The sequence below is a fragment of the Sus scrofa genome, chromosome 4 (assembly GCF_054392235.1).
Source record: "Sus scrofa isolate SSC_HxYL_T2T_F1_AM1 chromosome 4, Sscrofa_HxYL_maternal_Yorkshire_Landrace_v2.0, whole genome shotgun sequence".
Classification (NCBI taxonomy): domain Eukaryota; kingdom Metazoa; phylum Chordata; class Mammalia; order Artiodactyla; family Suidae; genus Sus; species Sus scrofa.
The window spans coordinates 600218-623417 of NC_139386.1; the positions used below are offsets into that span (position 1 = coordinate 600218).

Sequence of the window (23200 nt, forward strand, 5' to 3'; positions counted from 1 at the left end):
GGCCACCAAGAGGAGGCTCACAGGTCTTCTCTTCCAGCCTCTGCCAGGACCACAGGGGCCACCAGGGACAGGCTCAGGGAGCAGGTGACACAGGATCAGGGAACAGAACTCAGAGCCTCAGCACCATGCCCAGAAGACCCTTGGCAGGTCATCTCCCCACACCTGCTCTTGGGATGACCCCTTCTCCTGGGGTGCCCCCTCCCCTCCCCGCCTCATCTACTCCTGGGGTGCGCCTCCCTCTCCCCTGCCCTTTCTCCTGGGCCGCCCCCTCCCACCTTCTCTTTGTTTACCACCCCCTCCGCACCTTCTCCTGGGGCGTCTCGTTGTAGTTCGGTAGCTGCCTGCACATCTCCAGACTCAGCTGGCAAATCCACGTATTGTCAGCCACAGCAGCCAGGGTGTCTCTAAGGAACTGTGGGCAGGGGCTGTACCGAGGGGCCGGGACCTCGGCCTTTCACTGGGCAGGGTGGGGAGGGCCCCAAGGCCCAGAGGAGTCACACGCAGTGACCTCAGGGTCCTGTGCCCTGGCTCTGAATGGCTGTGAATAACTTTTGAGCCCACAAAAAGCACATTCTGGGTGGTCAGGCACGTGCACCGCCCAGGGGCACAGACAGCTCTGAGCCAAGCAGGGAACGGGAAGGAAGACCAAAGCAGCTCAAAGCCCCTGAAGGCGACCTTGTCACAGCAGGTCGACCATCTGTGAGGGCAGCCGGCCGTCCTCACTCCAGACACCCTCCTGGCCCTCTGCGCCTTCCCCAGCCGCACCAGGTCAAGGTCGGCATCCGCACCCAGGGAAGGTACAGCCCCCCCCCCCCAGCATCTGCTGCCCCAAGCTCCCCCAGTCAGGCCAGAAAAGCCTTCTGTGCCCAAGACTGGCCTCACTCCATCTCCTCTCCCTTCTCTCACCATCAGCAGCTTCTCCTCCCATTCCTTCTGTGGCAGGGTTTCCTCAGTATATTCTGAAAGGACCAGTCGTCTGCTCAGCCTGGTAGGCAGACCCATCCGGACAGGCAGGAGTGGTGGGCTCAGAGTAATCCACCCACCAGGCGGGGGCACCTCCCACCAGGCCAAGGCCCCGCCCCCACTGGGCCCGGCCTCTCCCGTCCCTGCCCCCAGCACCCGCCCCGCCCCGCCCCTCCCACCACCCTCACCACCCAGGCCACACCCCATCTGCTCCAACCAGGGAAGCACAGAGCTGGGCCCACAGCGAGCCTGGAGCACCTCTCCAGTCCCACCGTCTAGGCTGTTTCCTGAATCGGAGCTGAGGCCATTTCTTCTAACTTTCATTTTATTTATTTTTTTGTCTTTTTGCCTTTTCTAGGGCCGCTCCCAAGGCACATGGAGGCTCCCAAGCTCGGGGTTGAGTCGGAGCTGTGGCTGCTGGCCTACACCAGAGCCACAGCAACGCGGGATCCGAGCGGCGTCTGCGACCTACACCACACAGCTCATGGCAAGGCCAGATCCTTAACCCGCTGAGCAAGGCCAGGGATCGAACCCGCAACCTCATGGTTCCTAGTCAGATTCGTTAACTACTGCACCACGACGGGAACTCCTCTTCTAACTTTCAGAACCCTGGTCCCTACTGGCCAGACTTGATGTCAACCGGCAAAAACAGGGTCAGAGGAGGAGCGGCGCCGCCCACCTCCTGGGCCTCACCATCCAGGTGCTCCAGCAGCAGAGGGATGGTTGTTGCCCACCGCTGGCCCAGCTCAGGATGGATGTTCCGATGCAAGACGCTCAAAAGGCGCAGGGAGGCCGCTCCGCGACCATCCCCCAGGTAGGGCTTGGAAGACACGACCTGCAGGAGGCAGCAGTGGTTTCTCCACTCACGCCAGAGCCACAATGTCCCACACAAAGCCGTGCACGGCCACCCAGGTGCAAGGAGCCCCCCTGAGACGCAACTCCCGCAAACCCCGCCGGGAGGGCCTGGCGGTCCCCACTGGGAGAGTGTCCTCTCCGTAGCGGTGACTGCAGGAGGACGGGGACACTGGGACAAAGGGGAGAGCCCACTCCTCTGACGGCCAGGTGACGCTGCCTGCGTGCTGTGATGCTACTTACCAGAAGTCTCGTGGTTATGGCGTAGGGCGACGGAAGGGTCACTGCAAAGGAGGCGGGAAACACTCAGGGGACGCCACAAACCCCTGGGGTGCGGGTGCGACGGCGGTGGGAGCAGGGCCGGGGCCAGGGCCGGGGTGGGAGCGGTGCCGGGGCCGGTGTCGGGGTCGGGGTGGGAGCGGTGCCGGGGCCGGGGTCGGGGCGCACCGTTGCCGTTGTACTGGATGAGGAAGGCACCGGCGTCCTGCTCCTGCCTCTTCTGGGCCAGATGCACGAGGCTCCGGCAGAGCGGGGTCAGCGCCCGGGTGAAGCGCACGGGGACGAGGAACTCGAGCAGGTACGGCCAGAGGACCTGCGGGCAGCAGCGCCCCGTTGGCGGGCAGCCTCTCGGCGCCCTGCCCTGCGCTCCCAGGAGGGCGGACGGAGCCCCAGGTCGCTGTCCCCGGGCGGGCGGCCCCAGGCTGAGGGGTGGGGAGGGGCGTGGCCAGCCCGGGGGCGGGGCCGCACTCACGTCGCTCATCCTGTCCACGGTGGTGCTGACCAGGTAGAGGGTGCTGATGCTGATGGCCCGCACGCCGTCGGCCGGGAGGTTCTCGCTGTCGGCGCAGGGCTTCTGAGGCTGCGGGAGGGCGAGGGCCCCAGGCTCTCAGTTCTCGCGCTGGAGGGACAGACCCTTCCCATCCTCCCCTGAGGGACACCCTTGTCCCCTGGCCCCAGCAGGAAACCCACTCTGTGCTAAAATCGCCCAAGGAAGCAGGCTCACCCGGCTTAGTTCTCGTCGCCAGAATAAAGGAAACGGTGAGCATTTCCTATGAGCCACTGACTCCTGCGGAATAACCTCATCCCTGATGTGGGCAAGGCTGGGTCCACAGAAAGGAGAGGTTCTTCCTCCGTGGGAGCGATAATCACCCCAGGAAGCACCATTTTCCACCGAGAGCAGAGCCAAGCTCCACAGCCTGATGGGCCAGTGGTTTCGCAGACCTGAGGAGAGGGTGCTCCCAACCCCAGCTCCCTGGGAACTGACTGCAGAGAAGGACTTCGGCTCTCTGACCCTCTGTCCGGAAAAGCACACACTGGGCAACACAGAGAAACGGCGAGAACTGGTAGGAAACATTGAACACCTTTCACTCAGAGACCAGGAATCAAAAAAAAAGACAGGAGTTCCTGTTGTGGCTCCACGGTTAGCGGACCCAGCTGATATCCATGAGGACGCGAGTTCGCTCCCTGGCCTCGCTGAGTGGGCTAGGGATCCAGCGTTGCCGTGAGCTGCCGTGTAGGCTGCAGATGTGGCTCAGATCCCGAGTTGCTGAGGCCGTGGCGTAGGCTGGCAGCCGCAGCTCCGATTCGACGCCTTGCCTCGGAACCTCCATATGCCATGGGTGCAGCCCTAAAAAAAAAAAGAAAAAGAAAAGAACCCAAGGATGAAGTAGAAAAAAAGGAGATATTTAGGGCTTGAATAACGATTTTTAAAGCATGTTCTAAAAATACAGGTAAAACTTTGTGCCAAATAAACACAAACAACTTTGAAAACCCATCCATCTACTAGACCAAAAAGAACATCTCAACAACCTTTTAAAAGCACAAATAGGAGTTCCCTGGTGGCTCAGCCAGTTAGGCATCCCGCATTGTCACTGCTGTCACAGGTTCAATCCCTGGCCCAGGAAATTCCACATGCTGTGGGCATGGCCTAAAAGAAAAGAAAGTGCAAACCATGTGACAGCAAACAGTGAGGCCACACACAGAAGTCCAACAGAAGGAGTTCCCACTGTGGCTCAGTGATAACAACCCGACTAGAATCGATGAGGATGTGACTTTGATCCCTGACCTCACTCAGTGGGTTAAGGATCCGGAGTTGCCATGAGCTGTGGTGTAGGCTGCAGATGCAGCTTGGATCCCGCATTGCAGTGGCTGTGGTGTAAGCTGGCAGCTGCAGCTCTGATTTGACCCCTAGCCTGGAACCTCCATATGCTGTGGCTGTGGCCCTAAAAAGACAAAAAAAAGAAACAAAAACAAAACCAAACCCAAAAACTAAAGTCCAACAAAAGCAGAAATACTACAGCACATGGACCAAAAGAGCCTTAACCTGGAAAACTCCATAGGTAGGAAAATAGCAATATGACCCAAGAACAAGGAAAACTGAAAAATTATTAGAGCTGAAATACAGAATTTTTGTCTTATTGAAGGTTAGTTGATTTAAATGCAGCAATTTCTGCTGTACAGCTAAGTGATTCAGTTATACACACTGTTTATCTTAATGCTTTTAATTTTCCAGTTATACTTGGTCTATAGTGTCAGTTTTCAATGTATATTCGTTTTAAAATGTTCTCTTCCATGTGGTTTTACTACGGGATAGTGAACGGAGCTCCCTGTGCCACAGAGGAAGACCTACCTAGAGTCTGCATCCGCTAACCCCAAACTCCGAATCCATGCCCTCGTCCCCTCTCCTTGGCAACCACAAATTTGTTCTCTACTATTATTATTATTTTGCTTTTTTGCTTTCTAGGGCCGCATCCATGGCACATGCAAGTTCCCAGCCTAGGGGTCGAGTGGGAGCAGCAGCTGCCAGCCTGCACCACAGCCACAGCAACATAGGACCTGAGTCATGCCTGCGACCTACACCACAGCTCACAGCAACTCCAGATCCTTAACCCATGAGTGAGGCCAAAGATCAAACCCACGTCCTCACAGATACCAGTCAGGTTTGTTACCACTGAGCCATGATGGAGACTCTGTTCTCTGTTTCTCTTTTGTAGATAAGTTCATTTGTGTCATATTTTAGATTTCACATATAACTTTTATCATTCAGTATTTATCTTTCTCTGACTTACTTCACCTAATATGAGAATCTCTAGTTCCATCCATGTTGCTGTAAATGGCGTTATTTCTTTTTCATGGCTGAGTAGTATTCCATTATATATATATTCCATTATATACATATTCCATTTCATACACACACACAACATCTTCATCTATTCAGCTGATGATGGACATTTAGGTGGCTTCCATGTCTTGGCTATTGTAAATAGTGCTGCAGTGATCACTGGGGTGCATGTATCTTGTCAAATTCGGGTTTTATCTGGATACATGCCCAGGAGTGGGATTGCTGAATCATATGGTAGCACTATTTTTAGTTTTTGAGGAACCTCCATACTGTTTTCCATAATGGTTCTACCGAGGTCCATTCCCCCCAATAGTGAAGGAGGGGGTTCCCTCTGCTCCACACCCTCTCCAGCATTTGTTATTTGTAGACTTTTTAGTGATGGCCACTCTGACTCATGTGAGGTGATACCTCATTGTAGTTTGGTTTGCTTTTCCCTAATAACTACTGAATTGGGCATCTTTCATGTGCCTGTTGGCCAGAACTCTCTTCTTCGGAGAAATGCCTATTTAGATCTTTTGCCCATTTTTTTTTCAATGCCCATACCCGCAGCATATGGAGGTTCCTGGGGCCAGGGATTGACTCCGAGCCACAGCTGCGACCTATGAGTAGCTGTGGCAATGCTGGATCTTTAACCTACTGCACCAGGCCAGGGATCAAACCTGAACCACTGCAACTGGATTCTTAACCCACTGCACCACAGCAGGAACTCCCTTCTGCCCATTTTTCAATTGGATTGTTTTTATTATTTATTTATTTACTTATTTTTAGGGTCACACCTGAGGCATATGGAGGTTCCTAGATTAGGGGCTGAATCGGAGCTGTAGCCACTGGCCCATGCTACAGCCACAGCAATGGCACATCTGAGCTGGATCCTTAACCCACTGAGTGGGGCCAGGGATTGAACCTGCGTCCTCATAGATGCTAGTCAGATTCGTTTAACCCCTATAGGAACTCCTGGATTTTTTTTTTTTTTTTTTTTGGTCTTTTTGTCTTTTTGCCACTGCTTAGGCCGCTCCCGTGGCATATGGAGGTTCCCAGGCTAAGGGTTGAATCGGAGCTGTAGCTGCCGACCTACACCAGAGCCACAGCAACGCTGGATCCGAGCCGCGTCTGCCACCTGCACCACAGCTCACAGCAACGCTGGATCCTTAACCCACTGAGCAAGGCCAAGGATCGAACCCACAACCTCATGGTTCCTAGTCGGATTCGATAACCACTGAGCCACGACGGGAACTCCCTGGATTTTTTTTTTTTAATTGAGTTGTGTGAGCTGTTGTATATTTTGGAAATTAAGTCTCTTGTTGGTCGTGTCATTTGCAAATATCTTCTCCCATTCCGTAGGTTCTCATTTTGTTTTGTTTAGGGTTTCCTTTGTTGTGCAAAAGCTTTTAAGTCCGATTAGATCCCATTCGTTTATTTTTGTCTGTATTTCTATTGCCTTGGAGGCTGACCTAAGAGAACACTGCTGCCATGATTTATGTCGGAGGAGGTTTGGCCTGGGTTCTCTTGTGGGAGTTTTATGGTGTCATGTCTTATGTTTCGGTCCGTCACCCATTTTGAGTTAGCTTTTGTGCTCTCTCCCTCTCCCTCTCTCTCTCTTTTTTTTTTTTTCTCCTATTTGAGGGCCACACTTGCGGCCTATGGAAGTTCCCAGGCTAGGGGTTGAATCAGAGCTGCAGACACCAGCCTACACCACAGCCACAGCAATGCTAGATCCGAGCGGCGTCTGTGACCTGCACCACAGTTCATGGCAGTGCCAGATCCTTAACCTACTGAGTGAGGCCAGGGATCAAACCTGCACCCTCATGGATGCCAGTCAGATTTGTTTCCACTGAGCCACGATGGGAACTCCGAGTATTCTAACTTCATGGATTTACAGGCACCGCCCGGCTGTCCCAGCACCACTTGCTGAAGAGACTGTCTTTTTCTTCTTCTTCTTCTTCTTCTTCTTTTTTTGCTGTTTTGGTGGGTGTGGCTGGCAGAGGGTGCCGATGTGGCCACATGGACTTGGGATGTCAGGCGGCCTCCCTGGGCAGAGACCCTGCGCCTGTGCTGCATTCACCCCTGCAAGAGGGGGTGTGTCCTGCGAGACCCTTGCTGGGTGAGCACGGGAGCCTGGCTGCATGTACAACCCCCCTGAGTCCTGCAAATCCTTCTGAATCACAAGCATGGAGGTGGTCTTAGCATCCCTGACCCAGAGACCCAGCACCAAAGCTAACTCAAGAAAACAGGCCACCCGAACAGCAATTTGTCTATGAAAGAAGTTAAGTTCAGGGTTAACTTTCCGACAAAGACACCTCCAGGCCCATGTGTTTCCACTGAGGAATTTTACTCAAAATTTAGGGAAATAATGATACCAATGCCTCACAAGTTCTTCCAGAAATTAGAGGGGAGGGGACCTTTAATGAGGCATTGCCAGGGAGAGGCATTAAGTGCAGACCAATAACCCTCCTGAAGAGATGCAAAATCTCTCAACTAAATATCAGCAGATCACATCCCGCACTATAGCAAAAGGATCACAAATCATGACCGAGTGTGGTTTACCTTGGCACGGCAAGGTCCACTCGATATTCAAAAAGCAATCAATTATGTCAATTCCAAACTCAAAAGAACTGAAAGCGGACTCTTTGCTGGTGACAGACTTGAAAGCAGACTCTGCTGGTGACAGACTGAGTGAGCTCCCCTCCTACTGGGACCACAGCAAGGACATGTGCCCTCGCCACCTGCACTCGGCAGTGTACTGACGGCCCCGAGCAAGGCAGCGGGGCCAGAAAAAGGAACAAGGGCCATTCAGACCGGAAAGGAAGACTGAACTGCTAGAAAACACGAGGTTCCAGATTTATGAAACAGAATCAGACTCGCAGACATAGAGCTGTGGCCGTCTGTGGTTGCCGAGGGGAGGGGATACGGGAGAGGAGGGACTGGGAGTCTGGCATCCGCGGATGAACCTTTCGCATATCGGTGGATAACCAAGGTCGTCCTACAGAGCACGAGGACTGTACCCACTGTCCTGTGCTAAACCACAGGGGAAAAGAACACACACGTGTAACCGAAGCCCCGTGTTGTACAGCAGAAATTAACACCACGTTATAAATAACTATACCACAATAAAATAAAAAATAAAAAGGGAACCATGATGAATCTATAAAAAGCCCATAGGCTACCAGGTCGATATGTAAAAATTCAATTGGAGGAGTTCCCACTGTGGCACAGCAGGTTAAGGACCCAGTGTTGTCTCTGTGGTGGGGCGGGTTCAATCCCCAGCCCAGCACAGTTGGTTAAGGGTCCAGCATTGCCACAGCTGTTACAACTCGGATTTGATCCTGGTCCGGGAACTTCCACGTGCCACGAGGGCAGCCGGAAAAAATCAACCGTATGTCTATACACCATTAACGGACAAGTGGAGATTGGCTTGTTCATTACAATAGCACTGAAAACATAAAATAGCTGCCAATCTAACAAAATGTGTACAGAATCTATTTGCTTTAGACGACACAAGATCCATGGACGAATTCAAAGACGACCTAAATAAAGGCAGAGAGGTACCATCTTCACGAATGGGCAGACCCCACTTCAGCTCATCCAAGGGTCAGTTCTCGCCTCTTCTACAGATTCCACACAACCCCAATCAGAATTCTAACAGGTTTACTTCTGTAGAAATCACCAAGATGATGCGAAAACTTATATGGATAAGCAGAGGAAATGCAATAGCCAAACACAATTTGAAAAGAAGACCAAAGTTAGAGGACTCGGGCTCTCTGGCTCCGAAACTGACGTAAAGCCTCAGGCAAGACAGTGTGGTCCCAGCAGGGACAGAGAGACCAGTGGAGCAAGACACGTCGATGAAGCCACTTGACTACTGAGAAAGATGCCAAGGCGAAAGCCATCCACATAGAAACAGGCGTCTTTCCAGTATAAGGTGCTGGGAGCACTGGACAGCCACACGCAAGATAATGAACCTTCATCCAGAGCTCACATTTAAACAAAAACTAACTCAGAATGGATCACAGACCTATAGGTAAAATCTAAAACACAAAACCTCTAGAAGAAAACATAGGAGAAAATCTATTTTTTCTGGGTTAAGGATCATGCTGCTGGTTCGGCCCTAGAAAAGACCAAAAAAAAAAAAAAAAAAAAACCCCAAAAACTATTTTTTTCCTTTGCGTTTTAGGGCTGCACCCACGGCACATGGAGGTTCCCAGGCTAGGGGTCGAATCAGAGCTGCAGCTGCCAGCCTACACCACAACCACAGCAATGCCAGATCCGAGCTGCCTCTGCGACCTACACCACCGCTCATGGCAACGCCGGATCCTTAACCCACTGAGTAAAGCCAGGGATTGAACCCATGTCCTCGTGGATACTAGTCGGATTCGTTTCTGCTGAGCCACGATGGGAATGCTGACCATAGGAGAAAATCTTTGTGACTTTGTGTTAAGAGAAGATTTACTAGTTAGGACACCAAAAGCAAGAAAATAAATAAAAACCCGATAAAGCAGACTGCTAAAATATTAAAACTTCTGCTTTTTGAAAGACACTGTTAAGAAAATAAAAAGATAAGTATGATGCAACAGATTTGTCAGAAAATATTTACAAACCATAAATCTGATAAAGGATCTGTATCCCAAATATATAAAGAACGCTCTACACTTAATAGCTAAGAAAAGAGGAAGTTCGGGAGTTCCTGTCGTGGCTCAGTGGTTAATGAACCCAACTAGTAACCATGAGTTTGAGGGTTCGATCCCTGGCCTCGCTCAGTGGGTTAAGGATCCAGTGCTGCCGTGAGCTGTGGTGTGGGTCACAGACGCGGTTTGGATCCCATGTTGCTGTGGCTGAGGTGTAGGCTGGCAGCTGTAGCTCTGATTGGACCCCTAGCCTGGGAACCCCCATATGCCGTGGGTGTGGCCCTAAAAAGACAAAAAAGACAGACAGAAAGAAAGAAAGAAAGAAAGAAAAGAGGAAGGTCTTTCCCCTGTGGTACAGCTGGTTAAGGATCCAGCATCGGGTGCACAGAAAACAGAAAGAAAAAAAAAACACACACACAAAAAAAGCAAGCCACCCAGTTTCAAAATAGGCAAAAGACGTGTCAGACATTTAAAGAAGGTACGCGGATGGCAGAGAACCACAAGAAGGCCTCACCGATCACCAGTGAGACGCAGATTAGAGCCACAGCCCCGCGGAGTCTGCATCAAAAGGGATAAAAGGCACAGTTCTCAGTGTGGGAATCCCTGATTTTTCAGAGAATGGCTTGAAAAAGAAACAAACGGCACAGACCAGAGCCCCCAGCGCCGAGGGATGCCGCAACTCTGCTCCACCTCCGGGGCGTGAAAACGGCACGGCCTCTTCAGAAAAGAGTTTGGAAGGTTCTCACCAAACCGAACACAGACCTTCCACATGTCCCAGCATCTCACTCCTGGGTGCTGCCCCAGGTGTCCAAACGCAGGTCTGGCACCTGCCCGACTGGAAACAATCTAAGCGTCCCTCCGCTGGAGAGCAGGTGACAAACTGGCGTGTCCAGGCCACGGAATCCACCTCAGCAGTAAGACGACGCGGTACGGATACGCGTGACAACACCGATGACCTCACACACCATGAGGCGGGGACGCGAGTCAGGCTCAAGGGGCAGAAAGGAGATGAGGGTTGCCAGTGCCCTGGGGCAAGGAGGGGCTGGCTACAAGGAGGCCGAGGGACCTGCGGCAGCCGGAGCCTTCTGTGTCCTGACACGGCAGTGGCCGCACAACCTGTAAATGACACATCTCTCCCAGGGACAGGTGCGGGCAGGGTCCTGTCGCCACCGCACACTCCCTGCCAAGGCCATCTCATCTCAGAGTGACAAAAGGTGTTCTGTGTTTTAAAAATGCACCCTGGACACTTAGAAACTGAACAACGAAGCCTCACGGGTCCACCCAGCTCCCGCATCGAGCAGGGCACCAAGGAGGATGCCCACATGCAGCCAGGGCTGTTCTCAGGAGTCTTTAAATCGGCTAGATTTCCTCCTGTTCAGAATTAGAGAATTCATAGAGTCTTGATCAAAAGGACAGGTCGTAGCACGGGAGGCCATGAGTTTTCAAACGTCAATCCTCCAGCCCCCAGGGGCGGGGCGGGCGGTCTCACGGCGCCTGTGTCACCCCCGCTTCCCTCCCAGCCGCCGTGAGGACGCAGAGCTCCGAGCCGGGCACCCCTGGCCGGGGGCCACGCGCCCCGGGTCAACTCCAGCATTTCGGCCTCAGTGCAGACGTCCCACTCAGGGGCACGGGGAGCCCTGGACGGGGCCGCCTGGGTCCCGAGCTGGCCCCGGACGACAGGCCCGCTCTGTGGGCCTGAAGACACCAGCACCAGGGCGGGAGGCGCCCGAGAGCTGGGCTCAGCCACAGGCCGAACCCCATCTTTTCCTCAAGAAACTGAGATTTGCGGAAAAGCCTCACGCAGAGCCAAGTGCACAGCCTGCCTCTCCCTGCGTCCAGGGAGCAGAGGCAGCGACTCTGGCTGCAGGGCCCGACTCAGAAGCCTGGGAAAGCAGGCGGCACCCAGACCCAGCTGGCGTTCAGCCACCCACCCGGCCTCCCTGGGGCCAGGCAGCTTCCGACGACCTGGTCCCTGACAGCAGGGGGCACCATGGCCCGCAGCAGGTGGGGAGGCTCCCCTTACCTCCGACTCAGGCGGCAGCGCGCACTGCTGCACCACGTATTCCATCATCGCCTCGCCTCCAGGCTGCTCCAGGTAGCCGTGGTGGGCCATGGCGCTGATCACCTGCACCACGGCCCGCTTCACCTGCCCGGAACCAAGAGAGAGGTGGCAGGGGACTCAGACGGAGGGCTGCATGTGACCGTGGCAGGCCAGCTGGGAGACAGGACTCTGACCCTTTCTGTCTGCACACGTGCCTGAACCTGCACTCACACCCCCGCCCGCACCTGTCTCGGCACCCATACCTGTCTCAGCACCCGCACCTGTCTCAGCACCCGCACCTGTCAGCACCTGCACCTATCTCAGCACCCACACCCGTCTCAGCACCCATACCGGTCTCAGCAACTGCACCTGTCTCAGCACCCGCACCTGTCTCAGCACCCACACCCCTCTCAGCACGGATCCCCCGCACCTCCCTCCCAGGCAGCAGACGCTGGTTCTCTGGCTCCAGAAGCACCGGCCCCCTGCCCAGTGCTCGCTACCGCCTCGGGCGGCGGGCTGGGCTCCTCAGGGCGGCTGCCTCCACGGGCCATCACACCGGCTCCGTTCACCCTTCAGGGCAAAGTCTCTGAATCTGCACTTGTCTCCCAAACACCCCGGGAGCTGGAAGCCGGCTGACCAGCCCCACTCGATAACTCCGTCTGGTGACGCGAGAGCACCGCCAGGCCATCAGGCCGAAAGAGCACCACTGTCCCCTCCAGGGCCTCCCACTCTCACTCTGTCCGCAGACACGGCCGGTGCCCCTCCTTGGGGGCCCTTCCCTGTGCAGGTAATGCCTCCCCTCCCCCGGGCCTCAGGTCGTCCCCAACTACACAGGTGTCCTGAGTGACAGTGGGACTGCCGGGTGTGGGGGTGGCTCGCCGGAGCTTGGGCTAAGAGCACGTGGCCACCACATGCCACGTGGCATCACATGGCGTGGCCCTTTCAGGAGGGTCCCAGGGGCCCAGGGCCCTGAAACAGATGCAGGCTTGGTGGCTTGGGGCCTATTTCACTAGCTCCTGAGACTCTCACGGAAGGTGCCAAAGGACAGGATATGCCCAGGACGTGCCAAGGCTGGGGGGCCCCCGGGGGTGAGCACGGGGCCCCGCACTTTTGAGCAGGCAGGCCCGGCCGAACCCTGCTCCGGGCACAGGTCAGCATCAGTCGTGTCGTCAGTTCTGGGCGGCGTCACTAAGCCCCTGCATGTCCTGCCTGAGTCCCGTGTTCCTGTCCCCCAGGGCTTCAGCCACATCTATCTGCCAAACTGTGATGTGGGGGTGGCTCTGGGCCAGGTGGTGCCGGCTCAGCCTCCCAAGGGAGGCCAACCAGGCCCAACGAGGACCCTGGGCACACGGCTGGGGCCTCGCTGGCTGGCAGCCCTCGTGCATGCAGTCACCGCACGCCTCTCTGGGGACAGGACAAGGAGGGCCCCAGGTTCAGACTCTCCCGGGCCCTGTCCGCGGCACCTCTGCCCTGGCTGGTGTCTGTCTGTCTGTGTCTGATAACCCGTGTGGCGACTGCGACAGCTCCTGTGCGTGCCGGGGCCTCTCGTAGAGTGCGACTGGGCCCCGGGGGGGGGGTCCCAGAGGCCACCTCCCAACTTCATGCCAGGAGGAGCTGGGGCCTCAGCCGCACTCGCCCGCTCAGGTCTGGGCCTGGCTGAGGGGCGGCCGCCTGGTCCGTGGTGGCTTCAGATGCCCGCCCAGCCACACTGCCGCAGCTGCTCTCGGCGCAGAGAGGGCCGGCCCTCTGAGTTACCTTGCTGTTGGTGTCCAGAAGGGGGAGCTTCATGGAGGAGAGGATGAAGGGTTTCTTAACTTCCATCTGCGCGGCTGCAAGAAATGAACAGATGGCTCAGGCTCCCCCAGGATGGAGGCTGCCGGCCCACCCACCACCCAAGGCCCAAAGCCATGAGGTCCCACGTGGCCCCCAGGAGGGAGGAGAGAGTGCACAAGCAAAAGCCCACCCGTTTCTCTCCAGGAGAAAATGACTTTTTGGCAAGAATTTTATATCCAGCGAAACTGATCAGCGAGTATAAAAAGCAGAAAGAAACCATTACCGATAAGCAAGAAGTCAAGGACTGTGTTCGCCTGAGCCCTTCCCGTGGGATCATGGGAGAAAGACCTCAGACAAGCAGGAGGCGCTGAGATGCCACCTGCCACCCGCCACCACTGGGACCGCGGAGGCCTGAACGCTGCTCCTGAGACGGTGGCAGGCGGGAGGGCACGTGCAAAACACTTCCTGTTCTTAGCGTTTCCCTGGAGGGGTCGCCTCAGCAGTGGGGGGCTTGGCACGTTAACGGGGAGAAGCACGCGGGCTGTTCCCGCGCCATGTGGCCCTTGAGGAGCAGGTTCACAGAGAGCAGACGTAGAGACCGAAGAGAAAAGACCAACACAGCCCCGAGTCGAAGTGCCGTGTCCATGTGAACCCACAGGGACGTTATCCACCTGCTGTCACACCCCCGGAGCCCAGAACAGCGGCCACCTAGCAGTTAGGGCCACTGCAAGCACCCGGCTGGTGTCATGAGAGACAGCTTCTCGCTAAAGTAAACACAGCTTTTGGACAAATAGCTGATTCCAGGCCTGGGGCAAGAAACACAACAAACTGGCCAAAAGCTCTGAGGCCACATCAAAGGATCCAGACCGGGAAGAGGCTCCCACAACCCAAAGATGACGCGGTCCCAGCTTCAACAGCGGTACTAACTGCAATGAATTGACATCTATCAGATGTGTTTCCATTCATAAGCCCTCATATTTTAAGAGAAATGGTCGCCAGAGTTCCCGCCATGGCGCAGTGGTTAACGAATCCGACTAGGAACCATGAGGTCGAAGGTTCGATCCCTGGCCTTGCTCAGTGGGTTAAGGATCCAGCGTTGCCGTGAGCTGTGGTGTAGGTCGCAGATGCGGCTCGGATCCCGCGTTGCTGTGGCTGTGGTGCAGGCCTGCAGCTATGATGGCTCCGATTCGACCCCTAGCCTGGGAACCTCCACATGCCGCAGGTGTGGCCCAAGAAAATGGCAAAAAGGCCAAAAAAAAAAAAGAGAGAGAGAGAGAGAGAAACGGTCGCCAATGGATGATGATGGGGACTAATCTATTATCTTGAAAATGAGAAAAAAACCGAAGAGGCGAGGCTGACCCTGCTTTTCTTATGAAGCCGCACCCCTGCGTGACCGAATGGGAGGGGGTGAAGACGTCCTGACCGAGGCGTCCGGTGGCTCGACGACGAAGGAACGGAACCTGCTCCCGGCCCCACCGCCTCGGCCCCGGGAGCGAGGCTGGGCCACCCTGACGCCGGACCCAAGTTCCCGCCGTCTGCAAGAAATGCAGACAGAAAACATGAACCTGCACCTCGAGAACACCCCCGTAAAGGAAACTCTCCAGGTGAAATGGCCCCGGCTCTTTCCGCAGATAAACCATAACGGAGAACATACGGGGGGGGGGGGGGGACCCTGCGACTTGAGAGAGGCTTCGAGGCGGGGAGTGCTGTTTGATGCAGACAGAAGCTGCGCTTTGCAAGATGGGAAGAGGTGCACATCAGACCAACTGTAAACGAACCGCTTAAAGCGCCAACGGCCAAGCCTCCAAAAGAGGGAGAAGTTCGTGTGTAATACGCATGCATACAACTTTTCCACTGAATGTTAGTGCTTCAGGCATAGAGCAAAGTGATTCCTTTCATACATGTAAAAAAGAATACACATACGTTTAAAGGTTCTCTTCCACTAGTTTATTACAAGACACTGAGTATCGTTCTCTGGGCTGTATGGTAGGTCCTTGTTCTTTATTTATTTTACACACACCAGGGTGTATCTGTGGGTTTGTTTTTTTGCTTTTAGGGCCGCACCCATGACACGTGGAGGTTTGCAGGCTAAGGGTCTAACCGGAGCTGCAGCTGCCGGCCCACACCACAGCCACAGCCACACCAGATCCGAGCCGCCTCTGCGACCTACACCACAGCTCATGGCAACGCCAGATCCTCAATCTGCGGAGCGAGGCCAGGGATCGAACCCACAACCTCATGGTTCCTAGTCGGATTGTTTCCACTGCACCACGACGGGAACTCCACTAGAGTGAATCTGTTAATCTCAAATTCTTTCCCCTTTGGTGACCCCAAGTTTGTTTTCTGTCTGTGAGTCCGTTTCTATTTGGTAAATGAGTTCTTTCGTATCATTTGTATTGGATTCCACGTAAAAGTCGTGTTATATGATGTTCGTCCGACTTACTTCACTCAGGATAATCTCTGGTTGCTACCATATTGTGGCAAATGGCATTATACATTCTTTTCTACGGCTGTGTAATATTCCATTGTATACATGGACCACATCTTCTTTATCCATCCCTCTTTCAACGGATATTTAGGGTATTTCCCTGTCTTGGCTGTTGTAAATGCTGCTGCTGTGAATATTGGGATGCATGTATCATTTTGAATTAAACGTTTTCTCCAGATACATGCCCAGGAGTGGGGCTGCTGGATCATACGGTAACTCTATTTTTAGTGGGGGGGTTTTTTGGCTGTGCCCTAGGCATGTGGAAGTTCCCCGGCCCAGGACTGAATCCAAGCCACTGCAGTGACCTAAACCACGGCATCGACAGTACCAGATCCTTAACCCACTGAGCCAGTGGGGAACTCCTAATTTTAGTTTTTTAAGGAACAATAGTTTTTTTACATATAATTTTTTTCCTTTTTTTTTAGGGCCGCACATGCAGCATATGGAAGTTCCCAGGCTAGGGGTCTAATCAGAGCTACAGCTGCCAGCCTCCACCACAGCAATGAAGGATCCGAGCCACGTCTGCGACCTACACTGCAGCTCACGGCAACGCCGGATCCTTAACCCACGAGCAAGGCCAGGGATCAAGCCCGCGTCCTCATGGATACGAGTCGGGTTTGTAACCCACTGAGCCACAACAGGAACTCCTCTGTATAATTCTGTAATGGCTCTGCCTAAACTACAGCACTTCAGGGACGTAAGTTTAGACAAGAAAACTAGCAGGTCATGAGTTCTAGAAGATCAGGCGATCTCGCGGTCACCTCCTGCAGTTGCATCGCTTTCTGCGGGACCGCTTGCGCCACTGGAAGCACCTGGACCTGCTGCTGGCCTGCCGCGGCCAGAGCCAGGGTATCCGAGGGAGGCGGACAGAAGGCTTGGCGCCCTGCTCACCTTCCTGAGGGGCTGCAGCCACTCTGAGGCGCTTGTCGTCAGGCCCCCATGCAGGATGAGTCCAGTTTTATGGAAGAGCAGTGCCCTGAATCACCCACATTCTGCCTGTGGTTAGCACACAGGCCCCACTGAGCGGGCGCCTGTTTGGAGTGGGAGGGTGCTTGGGATCGACTTCCAAAGAGAGGGTGGTACACGGGGCACCAGTCGTAACAGGCAAAGGTCCCAAAACCCAAGTCCTTTAAAGTCTGGGAATTGTCCCAAGGACAGACGGCAAGAGGAGACGCAATTCTCTACGAAAATCCAGACCACAAGCCCCGCCCCGGCCAGCGAGGCGCAGGCTCCTCCGCTCAGGGAGCTCAGCCGGCCCGGTGGCCAGCAAGCCAGCAGGAGGCGCTCAGGCTCGCTGACCGCTGGGGTGTCAAACTCTGGGACACACGCCCTCCTGCAGAGGGGGGAGCTGGGACAGGGCAGACGGGAGCTGAGGCAGTCATGCAGCCCCTCACGCACTGGCACGGCTGGTGGCTGTGAAGCGGGTTACCGCGCAGCTGCTGTGTAACCCACAGCCCACACCTGGGCACATGCCCAGGAACGTGGAAGCGTGTCCACACAGCACAGCATCCGTGACGGCCAGAGTGGAGACCACCCAGGTGTCGCACCTGCTGGACGGGTAGCGACACATGGGGGAGGGGCTGTCCAGCAGAGTAGAGATGAAGGGGGGGCAGGGGTGCAGAGTGACCGCAGGACAGGCTTGCTTCGGGCACCATGAAAAATTCTAAAACTGCAAGAGTGAGTTGTCTGGCATGTAAATTACACCTCAAAGCATTCGTTTGAAGAAATAATAATAAAACGGTAGGGAGTTTGGTGGCACAGCAGGTTAAGGATCCAGTGTTGTCACTGTCACCGCTTGGGTTGCTGCCGTGGCACAGGTTTGATCCCTGACCCGGGAACGTCCACATGCTGTAGGTGTGGCCAAAAATGGGATTACGGCTACTATGGGCAGTTCCACCTTCTGATACGAGCGTTTCTGGGAAGAAAACGGCAGGCTCAGGCAGCTGCCGAGAGACAGAACTGAGCCTTCCCACTTTTGCTATAAATGCCAGACCAAAGAATTCCCACATCACGCTTGGTGCTGTGCAGCGGCTGGGCGCAATGGGGACAGGGCACCGGCCCTGCCCCCGCTGTCCCGGCAGGGCCCTGCAGCGTGCACGGTGGCCCTGGGCCTGCCCAGGTGTCCAGGGGAAAGGGAAGAGCATTGCGGGCGCAGAGGCTGGGGGCCGGGGCCGCGGAGAGGCGGGGAGGCCAGGAGGCTGCCCACAGCTGTCCGCTGCCCACAGCTGTCCGCTGCCCACAGCTGTCCGCTGCCCAGCAGCTGGAGGAGGACTGGCAGCCTTCGTGAGCAGCGCAGGGAGGGGGACTTCAGTCCTGAGCAAGGAAGGGCCTTGGAAGGAACAACGTGTTGTCTGTGTTAACTCTTCACTTTGAACTTGGAGAGATGAGCCTACCTGCACCTGCTGGGTCCCCAGAGCCTGGGGGTCTGGGAGACAGGGCCCTGGCCTCAGAAGGACAGGCGGGCCCCACAGTGCTGGGGGCGGTGGCCAGGCTGCAGCTCCCAGAGGGGCCCTGGCAGTGAAGGTGGTGGTGTTGTCCCGGGCACTGTGGAGACACAGGCCCCCAGACTACACAACGTTCAGGGTCACAAATGTTGGACCAATGGCTACACTTCAGTGCGAAAGTCGCTCCCTGCACGCGTCCCTCCAACCCAGGGCCTTCCGCTTGCAGAGGCAGCCGCGCCTGAGCTTGCCCCCCACCCGTCTGCTCCTTAAAGCCTCACTCACGCCTCCTCTCCCGCTTGCCAACAAGGCTCCCTATAGTGCAGACGGTGTCAGGCCTGGGAGAGGCCGTGGCCCCCGACGGGAGGCGCCTCCTTCCCGAGAAGCCAGGACCCTGCGGCTGGCCGGCCGGCCTGACGACCGCTGAGCCGACGCTCCCACGAGCACGCTCGAGCCTGAGCCCCGTCAGGGGTGCACCAAACAGCCCTGCGGCCAGGGCATCACCCCCCGCACACGGGAGACGCGCCTTCACCTGCCAGTGTGCGCGGGAAGCAGCAAAGGCCCGGACGTCGTTAAGGCTGGCCTCTCAGTGCCTCCCTTCGTCACGTTCCGTGGTGACACAGGAGGGACACATATGTCATTCTGCAGCGTCTGAAGAAGCCGTCTGTCTTAGAAAAAAAGCACCTTGACAGGCCACAGCCACCGAGACGCGGCGGATACCAAGACGTAGCAGGTATCTTCTCAACAATGAACAAAGCGAGGTTGTCATTTCACGGAAAACAGCGGACAGTGTTGTCAGTTTTAAAGTCTGACTTTCAAGGGAAAACGAGAAGGTTGGGCATTGATTTTGCCCCTGGGCACTTGGCACAGTCCCTGTTCTTAGACATGAACACGTACAGCTGCAGACGGTGCCGCCCGCGGGGAGCCGCACACCCCGAGACCCCAACGAGCCCGGGGGGGGGCGAAGGCAGCGGGGTCAGTGGTGCCTCGGACGCGCTGGGGCCCCGGGTTCGACCCTGGCCTCACGCTGCTGCAGCTGCGGGGCAGGTCACAAGGGCGCGAGGATCTGGTCCCTGGCCCAGGAACTTCCTCTGCCACAGGGAGGCCAAGAAATGAAAAATAAAACGTCTTTTTAAAAAATCAGGATAACTGTCACTTTTTGGGTGAATGGAAGGAGCCGTGACTGAGACGGGATGTGGGGAAGGGGTTCCCGACAGGGCTGTGCCTCAGCTCGCGGCAACATCAGATCCTTAACTCACTGAGTGAGGCCAGGTATCGAACCCACACCCTCACAGGCACTATGCCAGGTTCTTCACCCACTGGGCCACATGGGAACTCCTGAAGCAACGTATCGAAAGGTCACTCCACATTCTGGGGAAGAAGTATCACCCCAAAACAGCCGGGACAGTCATTAAAATTTCTGGATTTACAAAAATAAAATTCCTTCGGGCATCCAGGCCAACAAGACCAAGTCTCCGTGAGGAAAATCGGAGCCTCGTCAGACTTTGCAGTCACAGTAACGAGGCTCGCAGAGAACGGAGCAGCGCATCAAGGCTCCCGAGGAGGAGAGAGCACGAGAGGCCAAAAGGCGGCGCGCGGCTGGTCGGGCTGGGAGGGTGTGGCGCTCCCCGGGCACAAGAGGCTGCCGGGACCACAGTGCCCAGGACCGCACCTCTCCTGCCGGGGGCCAACCGCAGCCCCAAGTTTCATCGGCTTACACGTCCGTCCCAAATCTGAAGACATCCAAAAGCAGCCGGCCTGCTCCAGCCCGGCCTGGGTTTGCACCCTGGGCCTGCCGCCTTGTGCTGCTGCAGGGAGGGCGTTCCAGCACCTGAGCCAGCTCTTCTGGCCCCGGGTAACAGTGCCCTCTGGAAGGTGCCCAGAAGGTTCCCGGAGCTCAGATGCGGCAGGAGCTCCATGAAGAGCAGGGCTGCAGTGGGACAGCAGCCCTGCCGAGGACCCAGCCACGGAGGCGGCTGCGGCCTCCAGCCAGTTGTGTGCCCCAAAGTCACACAACGCTCCGTGTCAATTATCTCTCAGGAACGTTGAAAAAAGAAGAAAATCTGGTAGCCGTCGAGAAAATTTTTTCTTTCTTGCCTCTTTAGTGCTGCACCAGTTGGCAGATACCCAGGAACCTCCCAGGCAAGGGGCAGAACTGGAGCTGCAGCCACCGGCCTACACCACAGCCACAGCATGGGGTCCAAGCTACTTCTGCAACCTACGCTAGATCCTTAACCCACTGAGTGAGGCCAAGGATCGAACCTGAATCCTCATGGATCCTAGTCGGGTTTGTTACTGATAAGCCACAATGGGAACCCCGAGAAAAAAGAATTTTTAAGGACTTCTGATAGATAGATCAATAAGCTATTGACAAATTTCTCGTTGTAAATCAAAATAAATATATTTCATAGTTTTATAAAATGGTGAGACACCACAAAACACCACAAAAGTGGCCAAAATGAAAGACTGACAGGAGTTCCTGTTGTGGCCCAGTGGGTTAAGAACCCAACTAGTATCCATGAGGATTCGGGTTTAATTCCTGGCCTCGCTCAGTGGGTTTAGGATCCGGCCTTGCTGCGGCTGTGGTGTAGGCCGGCAGCTGCAGCTCCGATGAGACCCCTGGCCTGGGAACCTCCATACGCCGCGGGGCGGCCCTGAAAGAAACAAGAGACTGACGAGCGCCGAGAAAGACGTGAAGCAGGAGGACTCTCACTGCTGTGGGAGGTGCCAGGCGCGGGCTGGAAACTGGGGTAGAAACAGCTACTCTGGAAAACAGGAGGCTTTAGCCCTGCAGTTGGACACATGCATTCCTTGGGACCTGAAACTGCTCCTCGACGGAAGGACAGGAAAATATTTGCACCGAAACAGCCAGGAAGCAGCCCCTACCCGATCGTTCACTGGGAGGCCCTCAGAGGGCCCTCCCGAGCCATCGAGTCACAAACAGAACGCCGCGGGGACAACCAGTAATTCACCCGCCCCGCGCAGCCTGGCCACCCTGCCCTGGGCGCGGCCGGGCTCCCCGCGGGAGGCCCCGGGGCGGTTTCTGGTGTGGCCTAGTCCTCACAGCTGGTGGGCCCCGTGACCTCACGGCGTCGGCTCGGCGTGCACACCCTCTGCATGAGACAAGCTTCGGAATAAAAATCATGAGGCACGACAGACAGGCCTGGGCTGACACTAAGTTCTCGAGATGTACTCAGACGTGAAGCGTGTTTTGAACCACATTGTTTGGTTAGGGAAAAAACCTGTCTGCTGCATAGATGCGCTGACGTCTATGTAAACGGCCAGAAAAGCAGCTAAAGGAACAAATGAAACACAGGTGCGCAGCAAGCGACTCAAGGGGCATGACGCTCAAGGGGCATCACGGCGAAGGCAGCGCTAACCAAGGAAGGTACGCAGGTCGGGCGCATAGAGGGCAGAGCCTCTGAGGACAGAGACCCCAAGTCGGGGAGCCAGGCAGGCGCCCAGGGCCCGGCCACCGCCCGGACGCGCCCCACAGACCCTGGCTTCACCTCCTCGCCCTCGGGTCTGGGAGCACTGTGGGCTCAAGGAAGAGGCTGGGGGGCTGCCAGTGGCCTTCTCTGTCCCAGCCCCACGGCCTCCAGTCCGCGTGCCTTCTGCTGGGAGCCGGCAGGCTGCCCGCCACACCTTCCTAGGCTCCTGGCCACCTGGGCCAAGGTCCGGGCGGCCGTTCTCCCCGTCCCTGTCCCTCCCAGGGGCTGCCTCGTCCCCCCACCTCCAAATCTGTGCGCTGCCCATGCCCACGGACGCTGTTCGGTGGGCGCACTAGTCCCGGGAAGGGCCAGAAAGGGCTCTGAGGCTGCTGGGGCCACACGGGATCTCCGTCGCCGGTTCCTCTTCCTCGGCTTTGACAGCCCGCTGCCGTGTAAAATCACTGCCACCACGGCCCACGGTCACTGCCAGCGGCCGAGACTCCCCGCGAAAAACAGACCCACATGTGAAAACTGCTCAAGCTCGTAGCTGATTAAATTCACCTAAAAAGCCAGAAGCCCGAATTCTTCCACTGAATTGTGAGGAAACCATCAGACGCACAGAAGCTGAGGGGCGTCCTGCAGAACCGGCCCCACCTCTTCCCAAAGGTCCGCGGCGAAGAGACAGCGGACCGCAGCGCACTGGAGCCACACCGGGCGGCGGCCACAGACGGCAGGTGGCGTGACAGCTCGGCGAGACCCCGAGCCACCGGACGGCGGGCCCAGGACCAGGGCGCAGCGTCCCTCTGCCTGTGGCCAGCCATCAAAGGCAAGGTCAGCGACAGACACCTGCTGGCAGGCAGATGAGCACTGTCCCCGCAACTTTTCAAAACGTCTGGCATCCTGCGACACCGAAGGCTGGGGAAACTCTTGGAAGCATTCAAAGCAAGAAGCCCCTTTCGCCCAAAGGGTGGGAATCCCCGGGCGTCTCAGGCTCTGCCCCGCGAGGGCACTCACCGGCCGCGTTGATGAGATGCCTCAGCACCTGCAGGGTGCCCACACGGGTCCTCTCGCTGCTGGAGTCCAGCTTGGGCAGTAGGAAGGCCAGCAGGCGGTCAGGCGAGCAGCAGGCTGCAGGGCGAGGACACAAGACCCTCTTCGTAACGAGCGGCCCTTGGCCCCAGCCAGGCCTCAGCCGTGAGGTCCCGAGTCGGCAGGGAGGGCACCCTCCGCAAGGGCCCAGAGCCGAGCCGAGCCCGCCAGTGCCCGCGCCGCGAGGTGCACTCACCCAGCACCGTGAAGCAGCGCAGCACCTCCTTCTGGTTGCTCATCACCAGGGGGCTGGACGACTCCACAGGCACGCAGACCTGCTCAGGGATGCGGGACACAGGTCACTGACACCGGCGCTCTGTCTGCTGGCTGAGGGGCCGCTGGCCCTGTGACTGGAGGCCACTCCGCTCCGGGCACTTGA

General features: G+C 56.4%; 1 protein-coding gene across 33 annotated transcripts in view; it reads right to left on the reverse strand.

The window, feature by feature from the left end:
- MROH1 (maestro heat like repeat family member 1) overlaps positions 1 to 23200 on the reverse strand; it is a 70621-nt gene that overhangs the window by 19488 nt on the left and 27933 nt on the right. For 31 of the 33 annotated variants that reach the window (XR_014843178.1, XR_014843172.1, XR_014843168.1 and 28 more), the window contains exons 11-20: positions 23018 to 23096; positions 22747 to 22860; positions 13355 to 13428; positions 11582 to 11704; positions 2567 to 2674; positions 2263 to 2407; positions 2059 to 2099; positions 1657 to 1798; positions 907 to 959; positions 305 to 412 (exon numbers count right to left, since the gene is read on the reverse strand). Coding sequence is in view for 18 of the 33 variants with exons in the window: in XM_085021340.1 (XP_084877466.1) it covers positions 305 to 412; positions 907 to 959; positions 1657 to 1798; positions 2059 to 2099; positions 2263 to 2407; positions 2567 to 2674; positions 11582 to 11704; positions 13355 to 13428; positions 22747 to 22860; positions 23018 to 23096 (987 nt within the window). In the remaining 15 variants the exon portion in view is untranslated. Of the gene's footprint in view, positions 1 to 304; positions 413 to 906; positions 1005 to 1656; positions 1799 to 2058; positions 2100 to 2262; positions 2408 to 2566; positions 2675 to 11581; positions 11705 to 13354; positions 13429 to 22746; positions 22861 to 23017; positions 23097 to 23200 lie in introns of those variants that run through there. The other 2 variants (XM_085021342.1, XM_085021343.1) reach the window with 2 other exon arrangements.